At 41.6% G+C, this 23851-nt stretch overlaps 1 protein-coding gene across 2 annotated transcripts in view; it reads left to right on the top strand.

Moving 5' to 3' along the window:
- The window catches only part of CALCRL (calcitonin receptor like receptor), a 243873-nt gene that overhangs the window by 39003 nt on the left and 181019 nt on the right, over positions 1-23851 (top strand). The window contains exon 1 of one of the 2 annotated variants that reach the window (XM_075829950.1): positions 21740-21832. The exons of the other annotated variant lie outside the window; for it this stretch is intronic. Coding sequence (XP_075686065.1) covers positions 21821-21832 — 12 coding nt within the window. The 5' untranslated portion in view covers positions 21740-21820. Of the gene's footprint in view, positions 1-21739; positions 21833-23851 lie in introns of those variants that run through there. 2 annotated transcript variants of the gene reach the window in all.

Here is a 23851-nt window from a genome sequence, read left to right as displayed (position 1 = left end):
ACAGCATGTCCTTATACACTCAACATTGAAATTGCTACACGCAGAAGGAAGTTTTGGAATTGTGGAAATCACAGGATCGATAGACATGTTATTGATAAGAAAATGGAAACAAAATATTTCAAACATCTTGATTCATTCAGTATCGAGCATGAGCGCCAAATGCAGAAATACACGCACTTACACGCCTTGGCATGCAATCAATGAGGTTATTAATGGTGGTCTGAGGAATGTAATTCCCTGCTGAATCACTTGGGCAATTGCCAACCAATGATGTCCCAGATGTGCTCGATGGGAGACAGGTCCGGAGATGCTGCATTCCATGGTAGAACATTTAGGCTATGCAGGCTGCGAACAGTAGCAGGAGCAACATGCGGCCTGTTGTAAAACGGCCTCTCGAACATTTTGGAGAAATGGCTGTACCACTGGTTCCACAACCAAATCAATGCCGAGCTGTTAGTGTACCTGAAATAAAGACTAGAGGGGCCCATCTACCATACATTATTCCACCCCACACCATAATCCCAGAAGTAGGACCGGTCTGACTTTTCCTTGTGAAGGCCTCTTTCATGGCGTTGCCCGCTTGGTCTCCAGACCAATCTCCGTCTATCCTAGCTATTCCATTCCAGCCTCCATTGCCATCTTGCTGTGTACCATGATGGCCTTTGGGAGTGGTGGCGTATGGTCAATGGAACACCTATAGCTAAATGTCTGGCTCATAGCCCAATGTGGTACAAATGCCTTCTGATGGTTTGTGTTGAGACTGGTTGCCACCGTAGGCTTGGGATGTGACGTCCAATTTCACTTGCAATACAGAAAGGATCACTACGCGCCATTCTTCCAGTTAGATGATCCATCCATGCAGTGGTTCGTCTTTGCGCACCTCTTGCTTTCATTCCTGTTTGTTGTTGTTCTCCCAACCTCTCAGACATGTAACGTTGAACAGTGCTGAAATCTTGGCCTAAGCGCATATCAATCTGCTGGAGTGATAAACCATGTTCGGTATGAAGAGGCCGGCAAGGGGTGTGGCCAGATGTCTGCCTGAGCAGACCTTCTTCATAGAGCTTCTGAGCGCCCTGATCCGTTATCTTGAGTAAAATGCTGCCATCCTACTTTTTTTTGCATCTGAGACTACATAGTGTGCTGGACATTTTGGGCCTCCTAGCCCAGTGCTGCTCTATTTGTCTGCTGTGGTGTTGCTCTGGCGGGGCGCACGGGCTGCGTGTACTTCCAGTTGGTGCCAGCTTCCCGTTCTACAACCCCTCCCGCTCCTCATGTCACTTACCAGAATGATGCATCTGTCACCCCGCAGCCCACAAAAGCTGCGGCCCTGCCGCCTGTGAGGATCCTACTTCCCTTTTCCTATAGCCATTTTGGACCACGGCCGCGTAGGGTGTAGCTGCTGTAGATGGAGTTCAGTGTGTGTTCTCTCTGCCTGGAGTGCTGGTGTTGCCAGTTTTTGCCCCTTCAACGACCTGGATGACCACTTCATTTGTGTTGTGGATGGCTTGAGCTGTATCTACTGACCACCCCAGAACTGTAAGATCTATACATAAGGACTATTTATCCTGGTCATTTCACCTGGTGCTGTACCATATATTGCACTCTACCGTTTTCTCTCATTTACATGCTGATTGATTATTGGGTATCCCCTGGTACCACGGTTTTGGAGCATACAAGATATATTTCAACAGTTTTTTGTTTTTTTTTGGGCCTACTGCCCCATCTTGGTACCTACATGTGATATATACCCTACTACTCTACCCTACTTGTTTAATTCCTTACTGGATCGTCCTGCTGATGAACCTTTGGAACTGGTAAGAGCTCACAGGACTCTTGGTCCTCCCAATCCGGACTCTGACAGGCCTAGAGACATTCTCTGCCATGTTTGTTTTTTCCCTCTCAAAGCACAGATTATGAGGAAGGCTCGTGATAAAGGTGAACTGTTATTGAATGGCGTTAAGATACAACTACTGTCTGACTGTCCGTGGCTGCGGGCTGTCCGCTCTGGTCCCCTCCTGACAGCTGCAGCCACGAGTCGACAAGCACTGGCCCCAGCCTCCTCGGGAGACGCCAACGCTCGCGTCCAGTCACCTTAGCTGGAACCCGTAGCGTGCGCGTGCACGCTCGTGCCCGCTCTTAAAGGTGCAGCGCACGCACCTGACCTTTTGACGAACTTTGACCCGTGAGTACCCTGGACTATAAGAGGGGTCCAGCCCCCTGCTTCGATGCCTGAGCGTTGTTGTTCCCTAGTTTGTTTATGTGATGGCCTCCTAGTGTGTTAACTGTTCCTGTACCTGTTCCTAGCATTCCATACCATCCTGGTCAAGCACTGTGCTGTGACTAAAGTCGTGTCGTGCTGTATCCACGTCTGACCTGCTTCACCTCGCCTGACGTCTACCTGCTGCCTAGTCCCAGCCGAGCCTGCCCTGTAGCTGTCTGAGCTGCCACAGGTACCTATACGAACTATAGACATTCACCTGCGCCCTGTTGGCCAGAGGTCTTACCGCCAAGGCGGTACGGCCCAGTGGGTCCACAGACCCTTCGTGACACTTGTCTAGGATGACTTCGGACAAACGCGGAGTGTTGCAACCCTTGTTGGATGAGCTAAGAGACCATGAGATCTCTTACTCTTGGGGTCACCCCTTCCTTTAAGCTGCAAGTGCGCAGGGATGGTATGTTGTTGGCTGTTAGAGACCCTGGGGATGTCCCTGACTTATGCACTTCTCTCAATTTGCCTCGTGTCTATTCCTGAATGGCCTTATGTTCCTTCTCCACATCTACGTCCCCGACCACGCAGGCGTGGTCGTTCTCCCGCATCTCCCATGGGTCGTCTCAGAGGCCGTAATTCAGAAATGGTGTGATTCTTTCCTGATGTCCGCTCTTTTGTCTGCTGTTGGAACTTTGCTTCTTTCGTCTGATCAGTTCCTATGTGGAGATATTTATATGTCTCTTTATTTCCGCTGTTGTATCTTGGAATACTGATGTCCTGGAGGGTTTGCAATTTTGCCTGTAGAAACTTGTTGTTTACGGACTTTAGGAACTGTTATACTGTGAATGTTTATTTCCTGATCACTATATGTTATGCTTGCATTTATGCTGTCACAAGGTATTATTGGGATGGTTCCTTGTTTTCTCTCTTTCGTGTTCCTGACCATGCCATATTTAACACAATTTCTTTTCTTTTCTTTATTTGCTGCAGATATATTTCCTACTATTGATAGGGTTGGGGGGTGCGGGGCGTTGGCTTGTTCCTGTCCTGACACTTCTCCTCTTAGGGAATCACTGGTTACCATCCAGTGAATATTAGTTTGTTTCTCCTTGATTAGTATTAAGGAGTGGGTGATAGTTCTCACCCGATTGTTTGTTTGTCTTTGTGTAAATTCTTCCCTTCCTTGTTTTGTCTTGTCTTTTGTCTTAACTGCCCTATATCCTCTCGTTTGGCCTGATTGTTTTCAGCTTGCAGGGGAAATGGCGCAATTAAAAGTCTGTACCTTTTTTTTATTTTAGAGGACTTAATGTCCATGAAAAACGCTCACAGGTACTGTATAACATGCATAAAGAACTCTTGTTTTTACAAGAGACTAATTTTCAGGTGGGCCATATGCCAAAGTTCACTAATCGACATTATCCGGTTTGGTTTCACAGTGCCAATCCGGACTCCAAGTCGAAGGGTGCTAGTTTCTGTATTCATAAATTGCTTTGTCATAAAATACTGGGGGTATTAACTGATTTGGAGGGTCGGTATGTATTTCTAAAATTCTGCATTAGAAATAAGATTTTCACTCTTGCCAATTTCTATCTTCCTAATCAAGATCAGGTTCGTGTGTGCCGCCTGTTTCTGAGGAGGCTGGAGGAATTTTGGAGGTGTTTTGATTGTGGGAGGTGATTTTAATTTGACCTTTGATTCCAGACTTGATACCTCCTCAGGCAGGTCTACTGTTCCTAAATCACAATTGGCCGCTTTGAAGACTACGATACATTCTATGCAATTAATTGACGTGTGGAGAATTCTTCACCCTAAGGTAAGGGAGTATACTTCTTTCTCTCCCTTACATAATATGTACAGCCGTTTGGATGCTTTTTCTCATCAGCCACCACTTGCTTACCTGGCACCCTACTTCTGAGGTGGGACCCATGCTTTGGTCGGATCATGCTCCAGTCTTTCTGACATCAACATTTCCCAATTCCGGGCCTAACTTCCAATCTTAGAAGATTAATGATCGTCTCTTGCGGGATGCAGTGTGTGTCGGCACTTAAAGAGACACTTACTACATTCTTTGCTGCCCATACTCATGACTCTACTCCCTTACCGCTACAGTGGGAGGCTCTAAAGTGTGTGGTTAAGTGTGTCCTTATCCAACATGGGGCTCGATTGAAGAGGGAAAAGGGGGTGGCTATTGCCCGACTCCTCACACAGATACGAGATCTAGAATCTAGTCATAAACTTACTCCTTCACAGGTCTTTTCGGAACTTACCAAGGCAAGAGAATCAATGCGTTCTCTGCTTGATCAATCACATGCTAGATTTGGGGATCGGATGCACAAACATTCCTATGAATTTGCAGACAAATGGGGTAAATCCTTAGCGTGAAATCTACATCCCCGTACAAAAGCGTCATTACATTGCTAAAATTACGTCTGCCACTGGTGTTGATGTTCATAACCCGGTAGGCATCACTGAATGCTTCAGACAATATTATTCTTCTTTATATAATCTTAAGGGACATTTTCATGATATGCAGACTGATGCATTACGCAAAAAAAATTGATCGTTATCTGCAGGAAACGTCACTGCCATCTCTGGAGGCTGGGGATGCCTCGGGACTCGAGGAGGAGTTTTTGGATACGGAGGTGGAACAGGCAATTAGGGACTCTCCCTTGGGCAAAAGCCTGGGACCTGACGGGTTTAACAATAGATTTTATAAGACATTTAAAGATCAACTTGCCCCATTTTTGACAAAGGTCTTTAATTACGTGTCTTCCTCCTGTCCCTTTGCCCCTCAGTCTCTGGAAGCTCACATTACACGGTTTTGGCAGAAGGGTTAAGACCCCACGACATGCGCTAACTTTAGACCCATCACTTTGATAAATGTAGACATGAAACTTTTTGCGAAATTGATTGCCTCTCGCCTCTCTTCGTTCTTGCCTGACTTGGTCAGGGATGACCAGGTGGCTTTTGTATGTGGCAGAGACGCACGTGATAATACTTATAAGACCCTTCTTTTAACATCATATAGTCAGACAAACAAGGTGCCTATGTGTTTGCTTTCTGTTGATGCCGAAAAGGCCTTTGATAGGGTACATTGGGTGTTTCTCTGTAGTGTCTTGACTACGTTTTGAAAACGATTATGGCAATTTATCATAGGCCTACAGCTCGAGTTCGAGTTAATGGTCTTTTGTCTGATTCCCTGCCTGTCACCAATGGTACAATACAGGGTGCCCCCTCTCGCCTCTGCTGTATGTTCTGGTCATGGAGCACCGGACTGTGGCACTGCGGAGTAACCCCAACATTAATGGCATTTGTATTGGTGCCCAGCATCATAAGTTAGCACTCTATGCTGATGATCTTCTCCTATACATTACAGATCCTATGATTTCCTTGCCGTCCTTGGCTTTGGCGTTTGAGCGATTTGGACACTTAAGTAATTTTAAAGTCAATTACTCTAAATCTCAGGCCTTAAATATATCTCTGAATTCTCTTGCTGCTCATCTCGTTGAGGTCTTCCCTTCAAGTGGCAGCCCACTTTGAAATATTTGGGAATACATATTCCCACTCATTTGTCTGATTTGTTTAAATTGAACTACACACCTGTCCTACAGCGCACTTTGCGAGAGAGGCGTATGGGGGTGTGGGCATGTCTTGGTTTGGTTGAAGTAATGCTATTAAAATGGATACACTGCCTATATTCTTGTACGTATTTCAAGCTGTCCCTATTACGGTACCCACTGTCTTCTATAAGACGTTACATCGGGCCATAACCAAATTTGTGTGGGGCTCCTCTAAACCTCGTATTCGGTTCTCTGTCCTTAGTCGTCCTAAACTCGAGGGTGGTGCGGGTTTACCGGATTTCAAACGTTACCACCAAGCTGCACTCCTCATGAGACTAGTCGACTGGTTCCGCTCACATACCGGTAAGCAATGGGTACGCATTTACAAAAGTATGTCCTCCCTTGCATTGTCCTATTTGCCTTGGCTGACTAGTTCACACGACCAACGTCTTCTCTGCCTTTTCTCACACGTCAGTTTCTTGTCATTTGGGAAAGGGTAATTGGTGCTTCTGACCTTGCTAACCGTCCCAGGTCCCTTGACTCGACTCCTCTTTTTGCTAACCCTTCCTTCCCTCGTACCGTGGGTGTAGACACGTTCCTCTGCTGGGGGAGACAGGACGGTGTGTATTTGGCTCAGACCCTTACTCCTGATGGTGAAATTCTGTCGCTTGCTGCTGTTTCGGAGACCTGCCTGCGTAGATGCTCAATTTGGTGGTCATACTTTCAATTACGGTCATATCTGTCTTCCATGGGAGCCTGTCTTGCTTTGCTTCAGGATAAGACTCCTTTGGAACTTTTCCTGTCCTTGTCTTCTGCTCCTTCTCATATGCTATCCTATGATCCTCCGGCCTAGTTATTTTTACTCTCAGTTGGCGTTCACTACAGCATGGGATTGGGAGATGGGCATTTAACACTCTGAGGGGGATTGGCAGACTTCTTTCCTCTTAGCTCACAAACTACCGACTTCCTGTTTTGCACAGGAAAAAAATTATAAAATTCTCATAAGATGGTACCGTTCCCCTTCCTTTCTACATAGGATATTCCCTAATGTGTCCGCAGAATGTTGGAGGTGTGGAGGTGCTCCTGGAACTATGTTTGGTGGGACTGCCCTAAGCTCTGTCCCTTCTGGGAAAATGTTTTTGATCTTGGGAACAAGCTCTTTGATACTTCTGTTCCTGCTACTCCTTCTATTGGATTGCTTTCCATGGTCCCTGGGTCGCTCCCACACCTCAAAAAGGGCATTTTTTGACTGCAGCTAGGACTGTGATACCTCATTGGAAGTCCGTTGATGTGTCTTCTTTACGGGAATGGGTAACGGAGATGAACAATATCATGAGAATGGAGGAGTTGCTGGCCGCTGATCGGGGCAGACCCGAAGTATTTGTTAGAACATGGACAGTATGGTCACTGTTCGCGAATGGCTCTGATTTGTCTCTTTGGTTGGATGGCTCTGATTTGTCTCTTTGGTTGGATGGCCTCTTTTGAATGCACGTAAAACTGCTTCTCTGCTGCTTTCGTTTATGTATGTGTTTCCCTTTCGTTGTCTGGTCTTTGTGTTTTTGTAACTATACTTGTTTTGGACTCTAGCAATTAACATCCCATAGGTATGAAGCTTTTAGGGACTGGTTTCCCTGAATAATGCATTACATCGCGGTTGTAGCGATGATCCTTTTAATTTGCGTATTTTATTTTTGATGTCCGGGAGGTTACCTCCTACATTGTTTGTTCATGTTCTTTACAAAAATGTATTGTAGAGTCTTGATTTTTCATTGCACTGCGTGCAATATGTTGTATATTTTTCTTCTAATAAAAATTGTTGATAAAGTAAAAAAATAACCTATTATTTCCCTTCTCTGATTTGGGTCAGAGCCTCAGGACTAAGCAGAGGTGGTAGTTGGTCCATAGCTTAGTCAGGGACCACTGTACTCTTTGGTTACTTAGTGGGTATAGGTCAGCACTTCTCCGATTTAGTGCGTGACCAGGTTAACTGTTGGGAAATTTTCAATGTTTTTACTGATGCTGCTGTTTTATTTGTTGTATATGTATGTGTGTGTGTGAATGCGCTCCTCTTCCTTCCTCCTTCTCGTACTCTGGTCATCAATGCTCTCCGGCTACAATTTTTTATTATTAGACTTCTGGCGCCCATTAGGTTCCTAAGCTGGTATTTCCGAGGGCTGAATTCCAAATTCAAACGGTTCATTGTTTTTAACTAGTCTTACATAATTTAAATAAGCAAAAAGAAAGAATATTTTGCTTTTGAGAAAATGAAAAATAGCGATAACCGCTTTAGAGGAATTACTCATAGAAAACGAGACAGGGTTCATTACATGTGAAGCACCATACTCTGACCTACACTACCGTTCAAAAGTTTGGGGTCGCCCAGACATTTTTGTGTTTTCTATAAAAACTCACACTTATGTTTATCAAATGAGTTGCAAAATGACTAGAAAATATAGTCAAGACATTGACAAGGTTAGAAATAATGATTTTTATTTGAAATAATAATTTTCTCCTTCAAACTTTGCTTTCGTCAAAGAATGCTCCATTTGCAGCAATTACAGCATTGCAGACCTTTGGCATGCTAGCTGTTAATTTGCTGAGGTAATCGGGAGAAATTTCACCCCATGCTTCCAGAAGGCCCTCCCACAAGTTGGATTGGCTTGATGGGCACTTCTTGCGTACCATACGGTCAAGCTGCTCCCACAACAGCTCTATGGGGTTGAGATCTGGTGACTGCACTGGCCACTCCATTACAGATAGAATACCAGCTGCCTGCTTCTTCCCTAAATAGTTCTTGCATAATTTGGAGGTGTGCTTTGGGTCATTGTTCTGTTGCAGGATGAAATTGGCTCCAATCAAGCGCTGTCCACAGGGTATGGCATGGCGTTGCAAAATGGAGTGATAGCCTTCCTTATTCAAAATCCCTTTTACCTTGTACAAATCTCCCACTTTACCAGCACCAAAGCAACCCCAGACCATCACATTACCTCCACCATGCTTGACAGATGGCATCAGGCACTCTTCCAGCATCTTTTCAGTTGTTCTGCGTCTCACAAATGTTCTTCTGTGTGATCCAAACACCTCAAACTTCGATTCGTCTGTCCATAACACTTTTTTCCAATCTTCCTCTGTCCAATGTCTGTGTGCTTTTGCCCATATTAATCTTTTCCTTTTATTAGCCAGTCTCAGATATGGCTTTTTCTTTGCCACGTTGCCCAGAAGGCCAGCATCCCGGAGTCGCCTCTTCACTGTAGACGTTGACACTGGCGTTTTGCGGGTACTATTTAATGAAGCTGCCAGTTGAGGACCTGTGAGGCGTCTATTTCTCAAACTAGAGACTCTAATGTACTTGTCTTGTTGCTCAGTTGTGCAGCGGGGCCTCCCACTTCTCTTTCTACTCTGGTTAGAGCCTGTGTGTGCTGTCCTCTGAAGGGAGTAGTACACACCGTTGTAGGAAATCTTCAGTTTCTTGGCAATTTCTCGCATGGAATAGCCTTCATTTCTAAGAACAAGAATAGACTGTCGAGTTGCATATGAAAGCTCTCTTTTTTTCTAGCCATTTTGAGAGTTTAATCGAACCCACAAATGTAATGCTCCAGATTCTCAACTAGCTCAAAGGAAGGTCAGTTTTATAGCTCCTCTAAACAGCAAAACTGTTTACAGCGGTGCTAACATAATTGCACAAGGGTTTTCAAGTGTTTTCTAATCATCCATTAGCCTTCTAACACAGTTAGCAAACACAATGTACCATTAGAACACTGGAGTGATGGTTGCTGGAAATGGGCCTCTATACACCTATGTAGATATTGCATTAAAAAACAGACGTTTGCAGCTAGAATAGTCATTTAGCACATGAACAATGTATAGAGTGTATTTCTGATTAATTTAATGTTATCTTCATTGAAAAAAAACTGCTTTTCTTTCAAAAATAAGGAAATTTCTAAGTGACCCTAAACTTTTGAACGGTAGTGTACCTCCGAAATAAAAAACAACTCCGGCCTTTAGTGCCTATAGCAATGTAAAGACATTTGTAAAGGGTGTAGAAAATCATATAAAAAAATTGAAACCACATAGGTGATCAAACAAAAATGTCTGATTGTAAATTGAGATCTTTAACCCCTTAAGGACGCAGACACTTTTGGACCATACAGTGAAGGAAATAAGTATTCGATCCCTTGCTGATTTTGTAAGTTTGCCCACTGTCAAAATCATGAACAGTCTAGAATTTTTAGGCTAGGTTAATTTTACCAGTGAGAGATAGATTATATAAAAAAAAAAAAAGAAAATCACATTGTCAAAATTATATATATTTATTTGCATTGTGCACAGAGAAATAAGTATTTGATTCCTTTGGCAAACAAGACTTAATACTTGGTGGCAAAACCCTTGTTGGCAAGCACAGCAGTCAGACGTTTTGTGTAGTTGATGATGAGGTTTGCACACATGTTAGATGGAATTTTGGCCCACTCCTCTTTGCAGATCAACTGTAAATCATTAAGATTTCGAGGCTGTCGCTTGGCAACTCGGATCTTCACCTCCCTCCATAAGTTTTCGATGGGATTAAGGTCTGGAGACTGGCTAGGCCACTCAATGACCTTAATGTGCTTCTTTTTGAGTGACTCCTTTGTTGCCTTGGCTGTATGTTTCGGGTCATTGTCGTGCTGGAAGACCCAGCCACGAGCCATTTTTAATGTCCTGGTGGAGGGAAGGAGGTTGTCACTCAGGATTTGACGGTACATGGCTCCATCCATTCTCCCATTGATGCGGTGAAGTAGTCCTGTGCCCTTAGCAGAGAAACACCCCCAAATCATAATGTTTCCACCTCCATGCTTGACAGTGGGGACGGTGTTCTTTGGGTCATAGGCAGCATTTCTCTTCCTCCAAACACGGCGAGTAGAGTTAATGCCAAAGAGCTCAATTTTAGTCTCATCTGACCACAGCACTTTCTCCCAATCACTCTCAGAATCATCCAGATGTTCATTTGCAAACTTCAGACGGGCCTGTGCATGTGCCTTCTTGAGCAGGGAGACCTTGCGGGCACTGCAGGATTTTAATCCATTACGGCGTAATGTGTTACCAATGGTTTTCTTGGTGACTGTGGTCCCAGCTGCCTTGAGATTATTAACAAGTTCCCCCCGTGTAGTTTTCGGCTGAGCTCTCACCTTCCTCAGGATCAAGGATACCCCACGAGGTGAGATTTTGTATGGAGCCCCAGATCGATGTCGATTGACAGTCATTTTGTATGTCTTCCATTTTCTTACTATTGCACCAACAGTTGTCTCCTTCTCACCCAGCGTCTTACTTATGGTTTTGTAGCCCATTCCAGCCTTGTGCAGGTCTATGATCTTGTCCCTGACATCCTTAGAAAGCTCTTTGGTCTTGCCCATGTTGTAGAGGTTAGAGTCAGGCTGATTAATGGAGTCTGTGGACAGGAGTCTTTTATACAGGTGACCATATAAGACAGCTGTCTTTAATGCAGGCACCAAGTTGATTTTGAGCGTGTAACTGGTCTGGAGGAGGCTGAACTCTTAATGGTTGGTAGGGGATCAAATACTTATTTCTCTGTGCACCATGCAAATAAATATATATAATTTTGACTAAGTGATTTTCTTTTTTTATATATAATCTATCTCTCACTAGTAAAATTAACCTAGCCTAAAAATTCTAGACTGTTCATGTCTTTGACAGTGGGCAAACTTACAAAATCAGCAAGGGATCAAATACTTATTTCCTTCACTGTATGACACAGCCTCATTTTTTAAATCTGACGTGTCACTTTATGTGGTAATAACTCCAGAATTCTGTTACCTATCCGAGCGATTCTGAGATTGTTTTCTCGTGACATATTGTACTTTATGTTAGTGAAAAAAATTGGTCGATAAATTCAATATTTATTTGTGAAAAACACCAAAATTTAGAGGAAATTTGCAAAAATTATAATTTTTCTAAATTCAAATGTATCTGCTTGTAAGATAGATTGTAATACCACACAAAATACATTTTCCATATGTCTACTTTATGTTTGCATCATTTTTTGAACATCCTTTTATTTTTCTAGGACGTTACAAGGCTTATAATTTTAGCTGCAATTTTTCCTATTTTCAAGAAAATTTCAAAAGGCTATTTTGTCAAGGACCAGTTCAGTTCTGAAGTGGCTTTGAGGGCCTTATATATTAGGAACCCCCACAAATCTCCCCATTTTAAAAACTGCACCCCTTAGAGTATTCAAAACTGCATTTAAAACGTTTCTTAACCCTTTATGCGTGTCACAGGAATTAAAGCAAAGTGGAAGGGAAATTTGCAAATGTAATTTTTTTTTTGCAGAAATTCCATTTTAATCCATTTTTGCCTGTAATACTTAAGGTTTTTACAAGAGAAACACAACTAAATATTTATTGCCCTTATTCTGCAGTTTCTAGAAATATCCCACATGTGGCCCTAGTGTGCTCTGGGCCTGAAACAAAAGCCCCAGAAGCAAAGGAGCACCTAGTGGATTTTTCGGCCTTCCTTTTCTTAAATTATATTTCAGGCACCATGTCAGGTTAGAAGAGGTCTTGTGGTGCAAAAACAAAGGAAACCCCCCAAAAGTGACTCCATTTGGGAAACTACACCCCTAGAGGAATTCAACTAGGGGTGTAGTGAGCATTTTGACCCCCCTGGTGTTTCATAGATTTCATTAGAATTGTGCAGTAAAAATTACATTTTTTTCCACGAAGATGTAGCTTTAGGTCAAAATGTTTCATTTTATCATCAAATAAAGGAGAAAAAGCACCGTCACATTTGCAAAGCAACTTCTCCAGAGTACGGAAATACCCCATATGTGGTAATAAACCACTGTATGAATACACATCACATCAGGGCTCCGAAGCAAAGGAGCGCCATTTGGCGAGCAGACTTGACTGGATTGGTCTTTCTGCACCATGTCGCTTTTGCAAAGCCCCTTAGGTACCAGTACAGTGGAAGCTCCCCAAAAGTGACTCCATTTGGAAAACTACACCCATTGAGGAATTCTTCTAGGGGGGAGTGAGCATTTTGACCCAACAGGTGTCTCATAGATTTTATTACAAATGTGCAGTGAAAATGAAAAATTACATTATTTTCCAATAAGACGTAGCATTAGTTCAAAATGTTTCATTTTCTCAACAAATAAAGGAGAAAAAGCACTGTAACATTTGTAAAGCAACTTCTCCAGAGTAGGAAAATACCCCACACGTGGTCATAAACAGCTATTTGGACACACAGTAAGGCTCTAAAGGGAAGGAGCGCCATTTAGTATTTGGAGTGGAGATTTTACAAGATTCTTTTTTTGAAACCATGTTGCATTGAGCTATAGTACCAGTACAGTGGTACCCCCGAAAAAATTACCCCATTTTGGAAACTAGATCCCTCAAAGAATTGATCTAGGGGTGTAGTGAGCATTTTGACCGCACAAGTGTTTTGCAAAAATGAGTAAACAATAGATGTTGCAGATTGAAAATTGCTGTTTTCCACAAATATGCCATTTCAGTGCCCAATGTGTTGTGCCCAGCTTGTACCACCGTAGACACACATCCCATAAATTGTTAAGCGGGTTCTCCAGAATACAGTAATACCTCATATGTGGTCATAAATTGCCGTTTGGGCACACCATTTGGCTTTTGAAGCGCAGATTTTGCTTGGTGTTTTACTGGTATTTCAGCTTATAATGTGGGGTCATATGTAAGCTGGGCGGAGTACATCAGGGTATATGTAAACTGGGTGGAGTACATCAGGGTATATGGAAACTGGGCGGAGCGCAACAGGTCATAATAGGATGATGTAATAATAGGGTGAATGAATAATCCATGGATTGGTGTGGTCGCTTTGAACCAATCCTATATACGCAGGCCGGGTTATTGGGTATTATACAGAATATCTGTTCTCCAGTATTGCCTTATATTTGACTTCTTCACTAGCCCTATAAGCCGCACAAGGCCCTAAAGTTTTCTGATCTCCGCTGCGTCTACGGGGTCCACCTGTGGGGTCCAGCAAATGATGATGTGGGGTATTTAGTGAAATTCTACTGGACCTAAAAAATTAGTCTGGGCCGTCATTTAGCATCATTTTGCATCATTCCGTTTTGAGAGTCATAACGTGTTATTTTTCCGTTGACGGAGCTGTGTGAGGGCGCGTTTTTTGTGGAACGAGCTGTAAGTTTTATTTGTTCCATTTTGGGGTACATGAGATTTTTTTTAAATCACTTTTTATTCCATTTTTTGGGAGATGAAGAAACCAAAAAACAGCCATTCTAGCACGTTTTTTTTTTTTTTTACAGTGTTCACCGTGCAATATAAACAACATGTTAACTTTATTCTGCGGGGCGATACGATTACAGCGACACCAAATTTATATTGTTTTTTTTACTTTTCACTACGTTCCCACAATAAAAATACTCTCTTCTAAAAAAAATCATGTTTTAGTGTCGCCGTTTTCTGAAAGCCATAACTTTATTTTTTAGTTGATATCGCTGCGGGAGGGCTTGTTTTATGCGTGATGAACTGTAGTTTCTATTGGTACCATGCGTTACTTGCAACTTTTTGATCACTTTTTATTACATTTTTTTGAGACAAGATGACCAAAAAATAAAATACTGTCATTGTTTTTTATTAAAATTTGTTATGGTGTTGACCGTGCGGTAAAAATAATGTGACATTTTTATAGATCAGGCTGTTCCGAACGTGGCGATACCTATTATGTATAGTTTTTTTTCATGTTTTCAAATTTTTTCTAATAATAAAGGAGTTGATCAGGGAAACAGGGCGATTTATTGTTTTTATTAGTTAAAACTTTTATTTATTTATTTTTCCTTCACATTTTTTTTACTTTTTTCACTTTTTCTTTTACACTGACCTGGGGACTTGAAGATCTGGTCTTCCGATATCCGGTACAATACACTGCACTACTTATGTAGTGCAGTGTATCGTAACTGTCATTCTTCATTTGACAGTTAGCCTATTCGGTCCTGCCCCCGACACATTGGTAGCTAGCCTGGATGTTGAAGCCATATATAGTAGTATTAAGCATGAATTCGGCATTGAGGTGGTGTCATATTTTCTATCTACACACGGTAGACAGCTAAAAGATCACAATGAATTTGTGATAAATTTATTGGATTTCACTTCGGAGACACCTTCTACTACCAGCTCAAGAGGACGGCTCCTGTGGTCCTTCATATGCCAATCTACTCTTGGGCTGGTGGGAGGATAAGTTTTTCTTTGAGGACCTTTTGTCCTACACTCATCACATAGCCTTCTGGGGGCGATACATCAATGATGTTTTGATCCTCTGGGAGGATGAGCCACAATTTGAGTGATATCAAATTCTGGGGGATTCAACGGATGAAGTTGGATCCACGAGTCTGTAATCTTAAATCTATTATTGAAAGCAGAAGTGAAATGGATTTACAGATTAGATTCGCTCTACCCAAAAGAACTCAATGAAGGGTTTACCTTCACTCCATTTTTATAAGTGGCATCGTTTATTAGAGTATTAGTGTACTTAGAAAATTAATTTTGGATATTTTTATATTTACAATTATGATAAAATAATGTATTGTACGGACTATGAATCGTGGGTACTGAATATGAATGAACATTAAAAGATTATGATGATTATTGTAAGATTATGATTTAGCTCATGATGAAAAAAAAAAAGGCTAGATAACGAGGGATATAAATAAATACTGAAATTAATCTAAAATAAAAATTCAAAAGTAATAATTCTGCTCTATTTAAATTGTGTTATGTATATCAGATATAATAATATTGGCCTTTTGCAAAGGATCGTTGTTGCTCCCTCCGTTGTGATAAATTTGCTAGATATTAAAGGGTATATCAAAGTGTGCCTATCAGGAGCTTCCTCAGTATTTAGGTCACTTATCCACCTGGTTGTGTTGGCGAAGCGTCTAGTATCTAGGGGAGGCTTTGTTGCTCCCCCAGCGTAACTATGAGCAGTGCGTCATGCAGCGCCGCTAGCTCATCCAATCTCTCCTCCCCCGCAGCCACTTCCTCTTAGCAAACATGATGCTGATGCCGCCTGTAACCTGCGGCGCCCAATAGGGAACTAAAATACTGTCATCATATTTGTTATGATCGTTCTGGTTGGATAGACGTCATTCTAGGGAAGTAGCGTTTGAGAAGAAACGAGGGGTGGGGAAGTTATTTAAGGAGACTCCAATGCATCCACGATTGTAATACAAACAGCCATCTCCCCTGAAGACGCCACTAAAGGTGGTAAAACCTTTTAGGGAGGCTGATTAGGGAACTTTTAGTTTACACATCCATGTAGGCTAGCCAGACAATCTATAGGTACTTAGGGCAAAGCCAGAAGCATTGAGCTAAGCTCGCTGTATGAATGAGATGCCTCCACCCTTTCCTGAGGAGTTTGTAAACCCACAATTGTAGTACAATATTTTTGACTACTTATTTTCATTAACAATAGGAGGAATGCCTCCAATCTTGGGTAGCAAATTTCTTCGACTTAGTGAAAATTTAAACGTTCACAATCCTAGAGTAATATCAAAGAACTTGCCCCTCTGTATCAGCGTATAGTACCATTGGGAGGAATGCCTCCATTTGCTATTCAGCAATAAATTAACCTATGGTGCTATCAGTATTAGCCTCTGGTATTATTTAGGGATCAAATCCTTTTGACTTAGTGACAATTTCAGTGTTCATAATTATAGGGCAATATCAAATAATTTGTCCGCCCGTATTGGTATTATTCTTTGGTACAATTGGGAGGAATGCCTCCATTTGATATCAGATAGCTCATAAAACCCCTCAGGAAAGTGAAAACATAAAGTAATTTTTCAATAAAATAAAGGGGGTTAACCCCAAATTACTGTTCTCTGTTATCCTTATCGAGACTGCAAAAATATTGTCAATTAATAGTAGTCCATAAACGCCTTTTAACATAATGCTGCGGCAGTTGGAGAGCCTTATTGCTGGTCACATGACACAGCTGAGGACCAGAAGGAAGTGGATAACTCTCAAATACAGCCACCGGTAAGAAGATTACCGTCACAATTTGCATAATGTGTCTCCCTAATGGGCCAGAGAATACAATTTCTGGGAGCACTTCTTTAAAGAGTCTCTGTCACCAGTTTATAAATGCCCTATCGCCTACCTAATCTAATAGGCGCTTTGATGTTATAGGCCACTGTGTTGTTGTTTTTTTTAAAAACATTTATTTTTGACCAAGTTATGAACATTTTAAGATTTATGAAAATTTGTTCTTCATGCCAAAGATGACGATGTGACGTCACCTACTCCTGCAGGTCTTTCACCCGAGTGATGGAAGACTGAACAGAGTGACGGAGCGGTGAAGGAGCTGCGGGTGGAAGTGATGTCACAGCGGTATCTCGCGAGATCACGCTGTGCTGTGGATCAAGCTAGGCTAGAATGAAAATAAGTGTATGACGCCGATTGGTCAGCGTCATACACTTTTCTTTACAACTTCCACTTGGTGAAAAGTAAAAAAACACCAGTTGGGCATTAAGAACAAACTTGCATAAATCTTAAAATGTTCATAACTTGGTAAAAAATAAACTTTTTAAAAAAAAACAAACAAACCAGTAATTATCTACATCAAAGCTCCTATTAGATTAGGTAGGCGATAGGGCAGTTATGAACTGGTGATAGAGCCTCTTTAACCCCTTCCCTCTTTGGCCGCTTTTGACCTTCCTAACAGAGCCTCATTTTTCAAATCTGACATGTTTCACTTTATATGGTAATAACTCCGGAATGCTTTTACCTATCCAAGTGATTCTGAGATTGTTTTCTCGTGACACATTGGACTTTATGTTACTGCCAAAATTTGCCCGATACATTCAGTATTTAATTGTGAAAAACACCCAAATTTTGCGAAAAATTGCAAAAATTTGCATTTTTCTCAATTTAAATGTATCTGCTTGTAAGACAGGCAGTTATACCACACAAAAATGTTGCTAATTAACATCCCCCATATGTCTACTTTAGATTGGCATAGTTTTTTAAACATAATTTTATTTTTCTAGGACGTTACAAGGCTCAGAACTTTAGCAGCAATTTCTCACATTTTCAAGAAAATTTCAAAATGCTATTTTTACAGGGGCAGTTCAGTTGTGAAGTGGCTTTGAGGTCCTTAGATATTAGAAACCCTCAATAAGTCACCCCATTTTAAAAACTGCACCCCTCAAAGTATTCAAAACAGCATTTAGAAAGTTTCTTAACCCTTTAGACATTGCGCAGGAATTAAGGCAAAGTAGAGGTGAAATTTACAAAGTTCATTATTTTTTTCCAGAAATTCATTTTGAATCCATTTTTTTTGTACCACAGAATGTTTTACCCAAGAAATGCAACTCAATATTTATTGCCCAGGTTCTGCAGTTTTAGGAAATATCCCACATGTGGCTCTAGTGTGGTACTGGACTGAAGCACCGGCCTCAGAAGCAAAGGAGCACCTGGTGGATTTTGGGTCTCCTTTTTATTAGACTATATTTTAGGCTCCATGTCAGCTTTGAACAGGTCTTGTGGAACTAAAACAGTGGAAACCCCCCAAAAGTGACCCTATTTGGGAAACTACACCCCTCGAGGAATTTATCTAGGGGTGTAGCAAGCATTTTGACCGGCCAGTTTTTTTGCAAAAATTTTTGGAACTAGGCCATGAAAATGAAAATCTAAATTTTTTCAAATAAAATGTAGGTTTAGCTAATTTTTTTTCATTTCCACAAGGACTAAAGGAGAAAAAGCACCATAAAATTTGTAAAGAAATTTCTCCCGAGTAAAATAATACCCCACATGTGGTAATAAACGGTTGTTTGGACACACGGCGAGGCTGAGAAGGGAAAGAGCGCCATTTGGCTTTTGGAACTCAAATTTTGCAGGAATGGTTTGCGGAGGCCATGTCACATTTGCAAAGCTCCTGAGGGGACAAAACAGTGGAAACCCCCAACAAGTGACCCCATTTTGGAAACTACACCCCATGAGGAAATTATCTAGGGGTACAATGAGCAGTTTGACCCCACAGGTGTTTTACAGAACTTATTGGAAGTAGGCCGTAAAAATGAAATTCTCAATTTTTCAAATAAAATGTAGGTTTAGGTATTTTTTTTTCATTTCCACAAGGACTGAAGGAGAAAAAGCACCGTAACATTTGTAAAGCAACTTCTCCCGAGTAAAACAATACCCCACATGTGGTCATAAACATCTGTTTGGACACACGGTAGGGCTCAGAATGGAACTAGCACCATTTGGATTTTGGATAGTGTCTGGGCGCCATGTCACATTTGCTGAGCCCCTGTAGTACTAGTACAGTGGAAACACCCCAAAAGTGACTCCATTTGGGAAACTGCACCCCCTGAGGAATCATCTAGGGGTATAGTGAAAATTTTGATCCCAAAGGTTTTTTGCTGAATTAATTAGAATTAAGCCATGAAAATGAAAAATAATTTTTTTTTCCAACAAGATGTAGTTTTAGATCAACATTTTTCATTTTTACAAGGAATAGAGAAGAAAAAGCACCCCAACATTTGTAAAGTAATTTCTCCCGAGTACGGTAACACCCCATATGTGGTTATAATCAGCTGTTTACGTATATGGGAGCATTCAGAAGAAAAGGAGCGGTATTTATCTTTTGGAGCGTAGATTTTGCTGGAATGGTTTGCGGACGCCATGTTGCATTTGCAAAACCCCTGATGTACCAAACAAAAGTGACCCCGTTTTAGAAACTACACCCCTAAAGGCATTTATCAAGGGGTGTAGTGAGAATTTAGACATCACAGGTGTTTTTCAGAAATGAATACGCAGTGGATTGTGCAAAGTGAAAATTGCAATTTTTCCACTGATCTGCCCATTCACCGCACAAGATGTTGTGCCCGTAGAGAATCTTACCCCATAAATTGTTAAGCGGGTTCTCCCGGGTATGGTAATGCCTTACTTGTGGCCATAAATTGCTGTTTGGGCACGCTGTAGGGCTAAGAAGGAATAGACCGCCATTTTGAGCATGGATTTTGCTTGGTAACAGTTCTGTTTGGGGTTTTGCTGGTATTTCAGTTTATAATGTGGTGGCATATGTAATCTGTGCGGAGAACATCAGGGTATATGTAATATTTGCGGAGTACATCAGGGCATAATAAGAGGGTATAATAATGGGGTAAATAATACAATTATCCATAGGTGTGTGTTACGCTGTGAAGCGATCCGTTATGCACAGGCCGGTGTCACACTGATAAACGGTTTTCTTTCTTATCCCCCTTCTGTAACGCTCTGCACCTTTTGGGGACTTTTTCTCCTTCGTAGTTTGGGAAATTTTGCTGGGAAAGTTTTGCGCTGGTATAATACGGGCGCCCTCGCTTCCAGCGGATGTGCGATGTCCCTTCCCTTTCCTAGTTCCTAAATACTAGGGTCCTGAAACTGAAGGAATGTTCCCCTCCGGCCTGCGAATTGAGATGTTTTTTCATCACCGCATTACTAGTGCCGTAACTTTTTTATTTTTCAGTTGATTGAACGGTGTTCGGGGTTGTTTTTTGCGAGACGGGCTGTAGATTTTATTGGTACCATTTTAGAACACATACGACTTTTTGATCACTTTTTATTTCATTCTTTGGTAAAGGAAATGACCAAAAACAAGCAATTCTGGAATCGTTTTTTATTGTTTTTTTTATCGGCATCCACAGTGCGCCCTAAATTACATGTTAGTTTTATTCTGCGGGTCGATACGATTACGGCGATACCAAATTTATATAGTTTTTTTAATGTATTGCGGCTTTTGCACAATAAAATCACTTGTTTTATAAAATCATTTGTTTTCTGTGTCGCCATATTCTAAGACCCATAACTTTTTTATTTTTGCGTGCACAAAGCGGTGTCAGGGATTATTTTTTCCGGGACGGATTGTCGTTTTTATTAGTACTATTTTGGAGTAAATGTGACTTTTTGATCACTTTTTATAGCATTTTTTGGAAGGAGATGTGACCTAAAAACAATGATTCTGGCGTTGTTTTTCATGTTTTTTTTTTACGGCGTTCACCGTGCGGGATAAATTACATAATAGTTTTGTAGTTTGGGTCGTTACGGACGCGGCGATACCAATTATGTATAGTTTTTTTAATTTTTACGGTTTTTCCCATAATAAATGACTTACTATGGGAAAAAAGTCAGTTTAGCTTTATTTTTATTTGAAATGTGTGTGTTTTTATTGTTTTACCACATTTTTATTTACTTTTTTTTACTTTTCTGACTTGTCCCACTAGGGGACATGAGGGCCTGATGCCCCGATCGCTACTCTAATACACTGCACTACATACGTAGTGCAGTGTATTAGCGCTGTCAGTTATTCACTGACAGCAAGCCTATGAGGACACGCCGAAGGCGGGTCCTCATCGGCTCCCGTACAAGGCAGACTCGGACGCCATTTTCTGGCGTCCGATTGCCACAGCAACCCAGCGATTGCATCACTGGGTTGCCGATCGGGTGAAAACCTATCAGATGCTGCGCTCTATTGAGCGCAGCATCTGAGGGGTTAATCTGCCGGATCGGAGAGTAGCTCCGGTCCTGGCAGTTACAGGAGGGTGCCAGCTGTATAATACAGCTGTCACCCCGCGGTGATGGTGCCTGCTCTGCTTCTGAGCCCGCACAATCACTGCGCCGTACATGTACGGCGCTTTGCGGGAAGCACCTCCCGACAGCGCCGTACATGTACGGCGCATGTCGGGAAGGGGTTAAAGAAGATCTCCAGTTTGTTTTTTTATTGCAGCCTCCATTTGTACATTGGTGTTGCAGTGGGGTACTGTGTGCAAAAATACTTACCAATCTCTGTATCTTGTCTTTTTCGGGTCCAGCACCGCTCACGTGATCTTCCCTCTGACTTTTCACGAGTCACTGTGCTTTTGAGTAAACCGGAACTCAGGCTCCCAATGCATTCCTATGGGAGCCAGAACGAGGCACCATATGAATGCATTGAGAGCCTTACTTAGGGTTTTCTGAAAAGCAGCGATTCAAGATAAGTCAGAGGGAAGGCCACATGAGCGGCGCTGGACCCCGAAAAAGACAAGATGCGGGGATCGGTAAGTATTTTTGCACACAGCACCCCCACTGCAACACCAATGTACAAATGGAGGCTGTAATAACAAAATAAAGTGAAGTGCTTCTTTAACCCCTTAACAACCAGCCTGTTAGGGCCTTAACCCCTTCCCGCCGCAGCCACTTTTCAGATTTTCAATGTTATTTTTTCCTCCCCACCTTCTAAAAGCCATAACTTTTTTATTTTTCTGTCAATATAGTACTATGACGGTTAGATTTTTGCGGGATGAATTATTTGTGGGGTATAAAATGAAAAAAGCAGCAATTCTTCCATTGTTTTTTTGCGGTTCATTGTTACATATTTCAATGTGCAATTAAAATGACATGTTAACTTTGTTCTGCGGGTCAATACGAATACGGCGATACAGAATTTATATAGTTTTTTTATTTTTTTATATTTTACTAGGAAAAAAACTAACCATGAAATATAAAATGTATTTTCCATCGATTAACCGGCATTACGGGAATATTGTTTCCAGGATAAGCTTTAGTTCTTAATGCTTGCATAGGGTACATGCGATGTTTTGCTAACTTTTTTTTCTATTTTTTTGTGGGATTAGGTGCCAAAAGAACAGCGATTCTGGCGTTGCAATGTTTTTTTTCTTTTACGGAATACACCGTGCGGGGTAAATTTACTGTAATAATTCAGACTTTTACGGATGCGGCGATACCAATTATGTGTTTTTTTTTTTTGTTTTTTTTTACAATGCTTTAGGGGGAAAATGAGAGAGGTTTTTTTTTTTCTATCTTTTAACATATATTTTTTTTGTACATAAAACTGATTTTTTATTTGTTCCACTAGGGGACTTGAACCAGCAACCGTTGGTTCGCTTGCACTATATACTGCAATACTAATGTATTGCTGTATATTGTCTTTCTGACAGGCTTCTATTGAGCCCCGAAAGGAGCAGGGCTTAATAGTAGCACAAAGATTGCAGACCTGGGGGCCTTAATTAGGCCCCCAGGCTGTCATAGCAACCATCGGCACCCCCCAGATGGCATCGCGGGGGGCGCAATGACCTGTTAGAGGGGGTCACCCCCCCTCTTTCTAACTATTTAAATGCCACAGTTGCTATTGACCGCAGCATTTAATAGGTTAAACGAGTGGGATCCCGCTCGTTACTGTGAAGTGTCGGCTGTAACATACAGCCAAAAACCGCATTATATGGATTGGGTTCAGCCCGTGAGCCCACTCAATACTTCCCCCTACCCGGATATGACGTAGGTATACGTCAAATGTTGGGAACGGGTTAATGACACAACCATTTATTTTTTTTTAAATTCCTCCAATTCTAAGAGCCATAACTTTTTTATTTTTCTGGATGAGTTGTATTTTTTAATGCCACCATTTTGGGGTGCACATATTTTATTGATTAGCGGTCATTATTTTTTTTTGTAAGGAAAAAACAGCAATTCTGCCATTTTTTTGCAGGTTTTTTTTAAGTTTTAGTACATTTGCACAATAAAACATTCTATGAATAAAAGTAATTTTTGTATCACCACATTCTGAAATCCATAACTCCTTTATTTTTTAATTGATGGTATTGTTTTTTTTTGCAGATTGAGTTGTAGATTTTTATTGGTACTATTTAACCCATTAGGGACCGCCCCATAGTGTTTTTACAGCGGCCACTAACGGGCTTTATTCCGATGCAATAGCCTTTTTACGGCGCTGCATCGGAATAAGTAAGCAGAGCTGGGAGCTGTCCAATCTCCCTGCTCTCAGCTGCCAGAGGTAGCTGAGGGCTGGGGGCGTCCCTGCTCGACCGGGTGAGATCGATATAAGTATCGAGATATTAGAGAAGACCCTGGTAGCTGGCAGGTCAAACTACAATTGCAAATAACTAATGTGCCTGGGGCACAATGAAACCCATTTTCCCAGCTACCAACTAAATGTAAATAAGATATAACTTTTATTGGTAAATTGTTAAAAGGTCCAGGATGGACAACCAGAGCACAAAAAGTTACAATTAGCTAAAGACCACTAGCAAATGCTCTATAGG

The sequence above is a fragment of the Rhinoderma darwinii genome, chromosome 6 (genome assembly GCF_050947455.1).
Source record: "Rhinoderma darwinii isolate aRhiDar2 chromosome 6, aRhiDar2.hap1, whole genome shotgun sequence".
In the NCBI taxonomy this organism is placed as follows: domain Eukaryota; kingdom Metazoa; phylum Chordata; class Amphibia; order Anura; family Rhinodermatidae; genus Rhinoderma; species Rhinoderma darwinii.
Note: the sequence above shows the minus strand (reverse complement) of the source record. Positions and strands in the feature narration are given on the sequence as shown.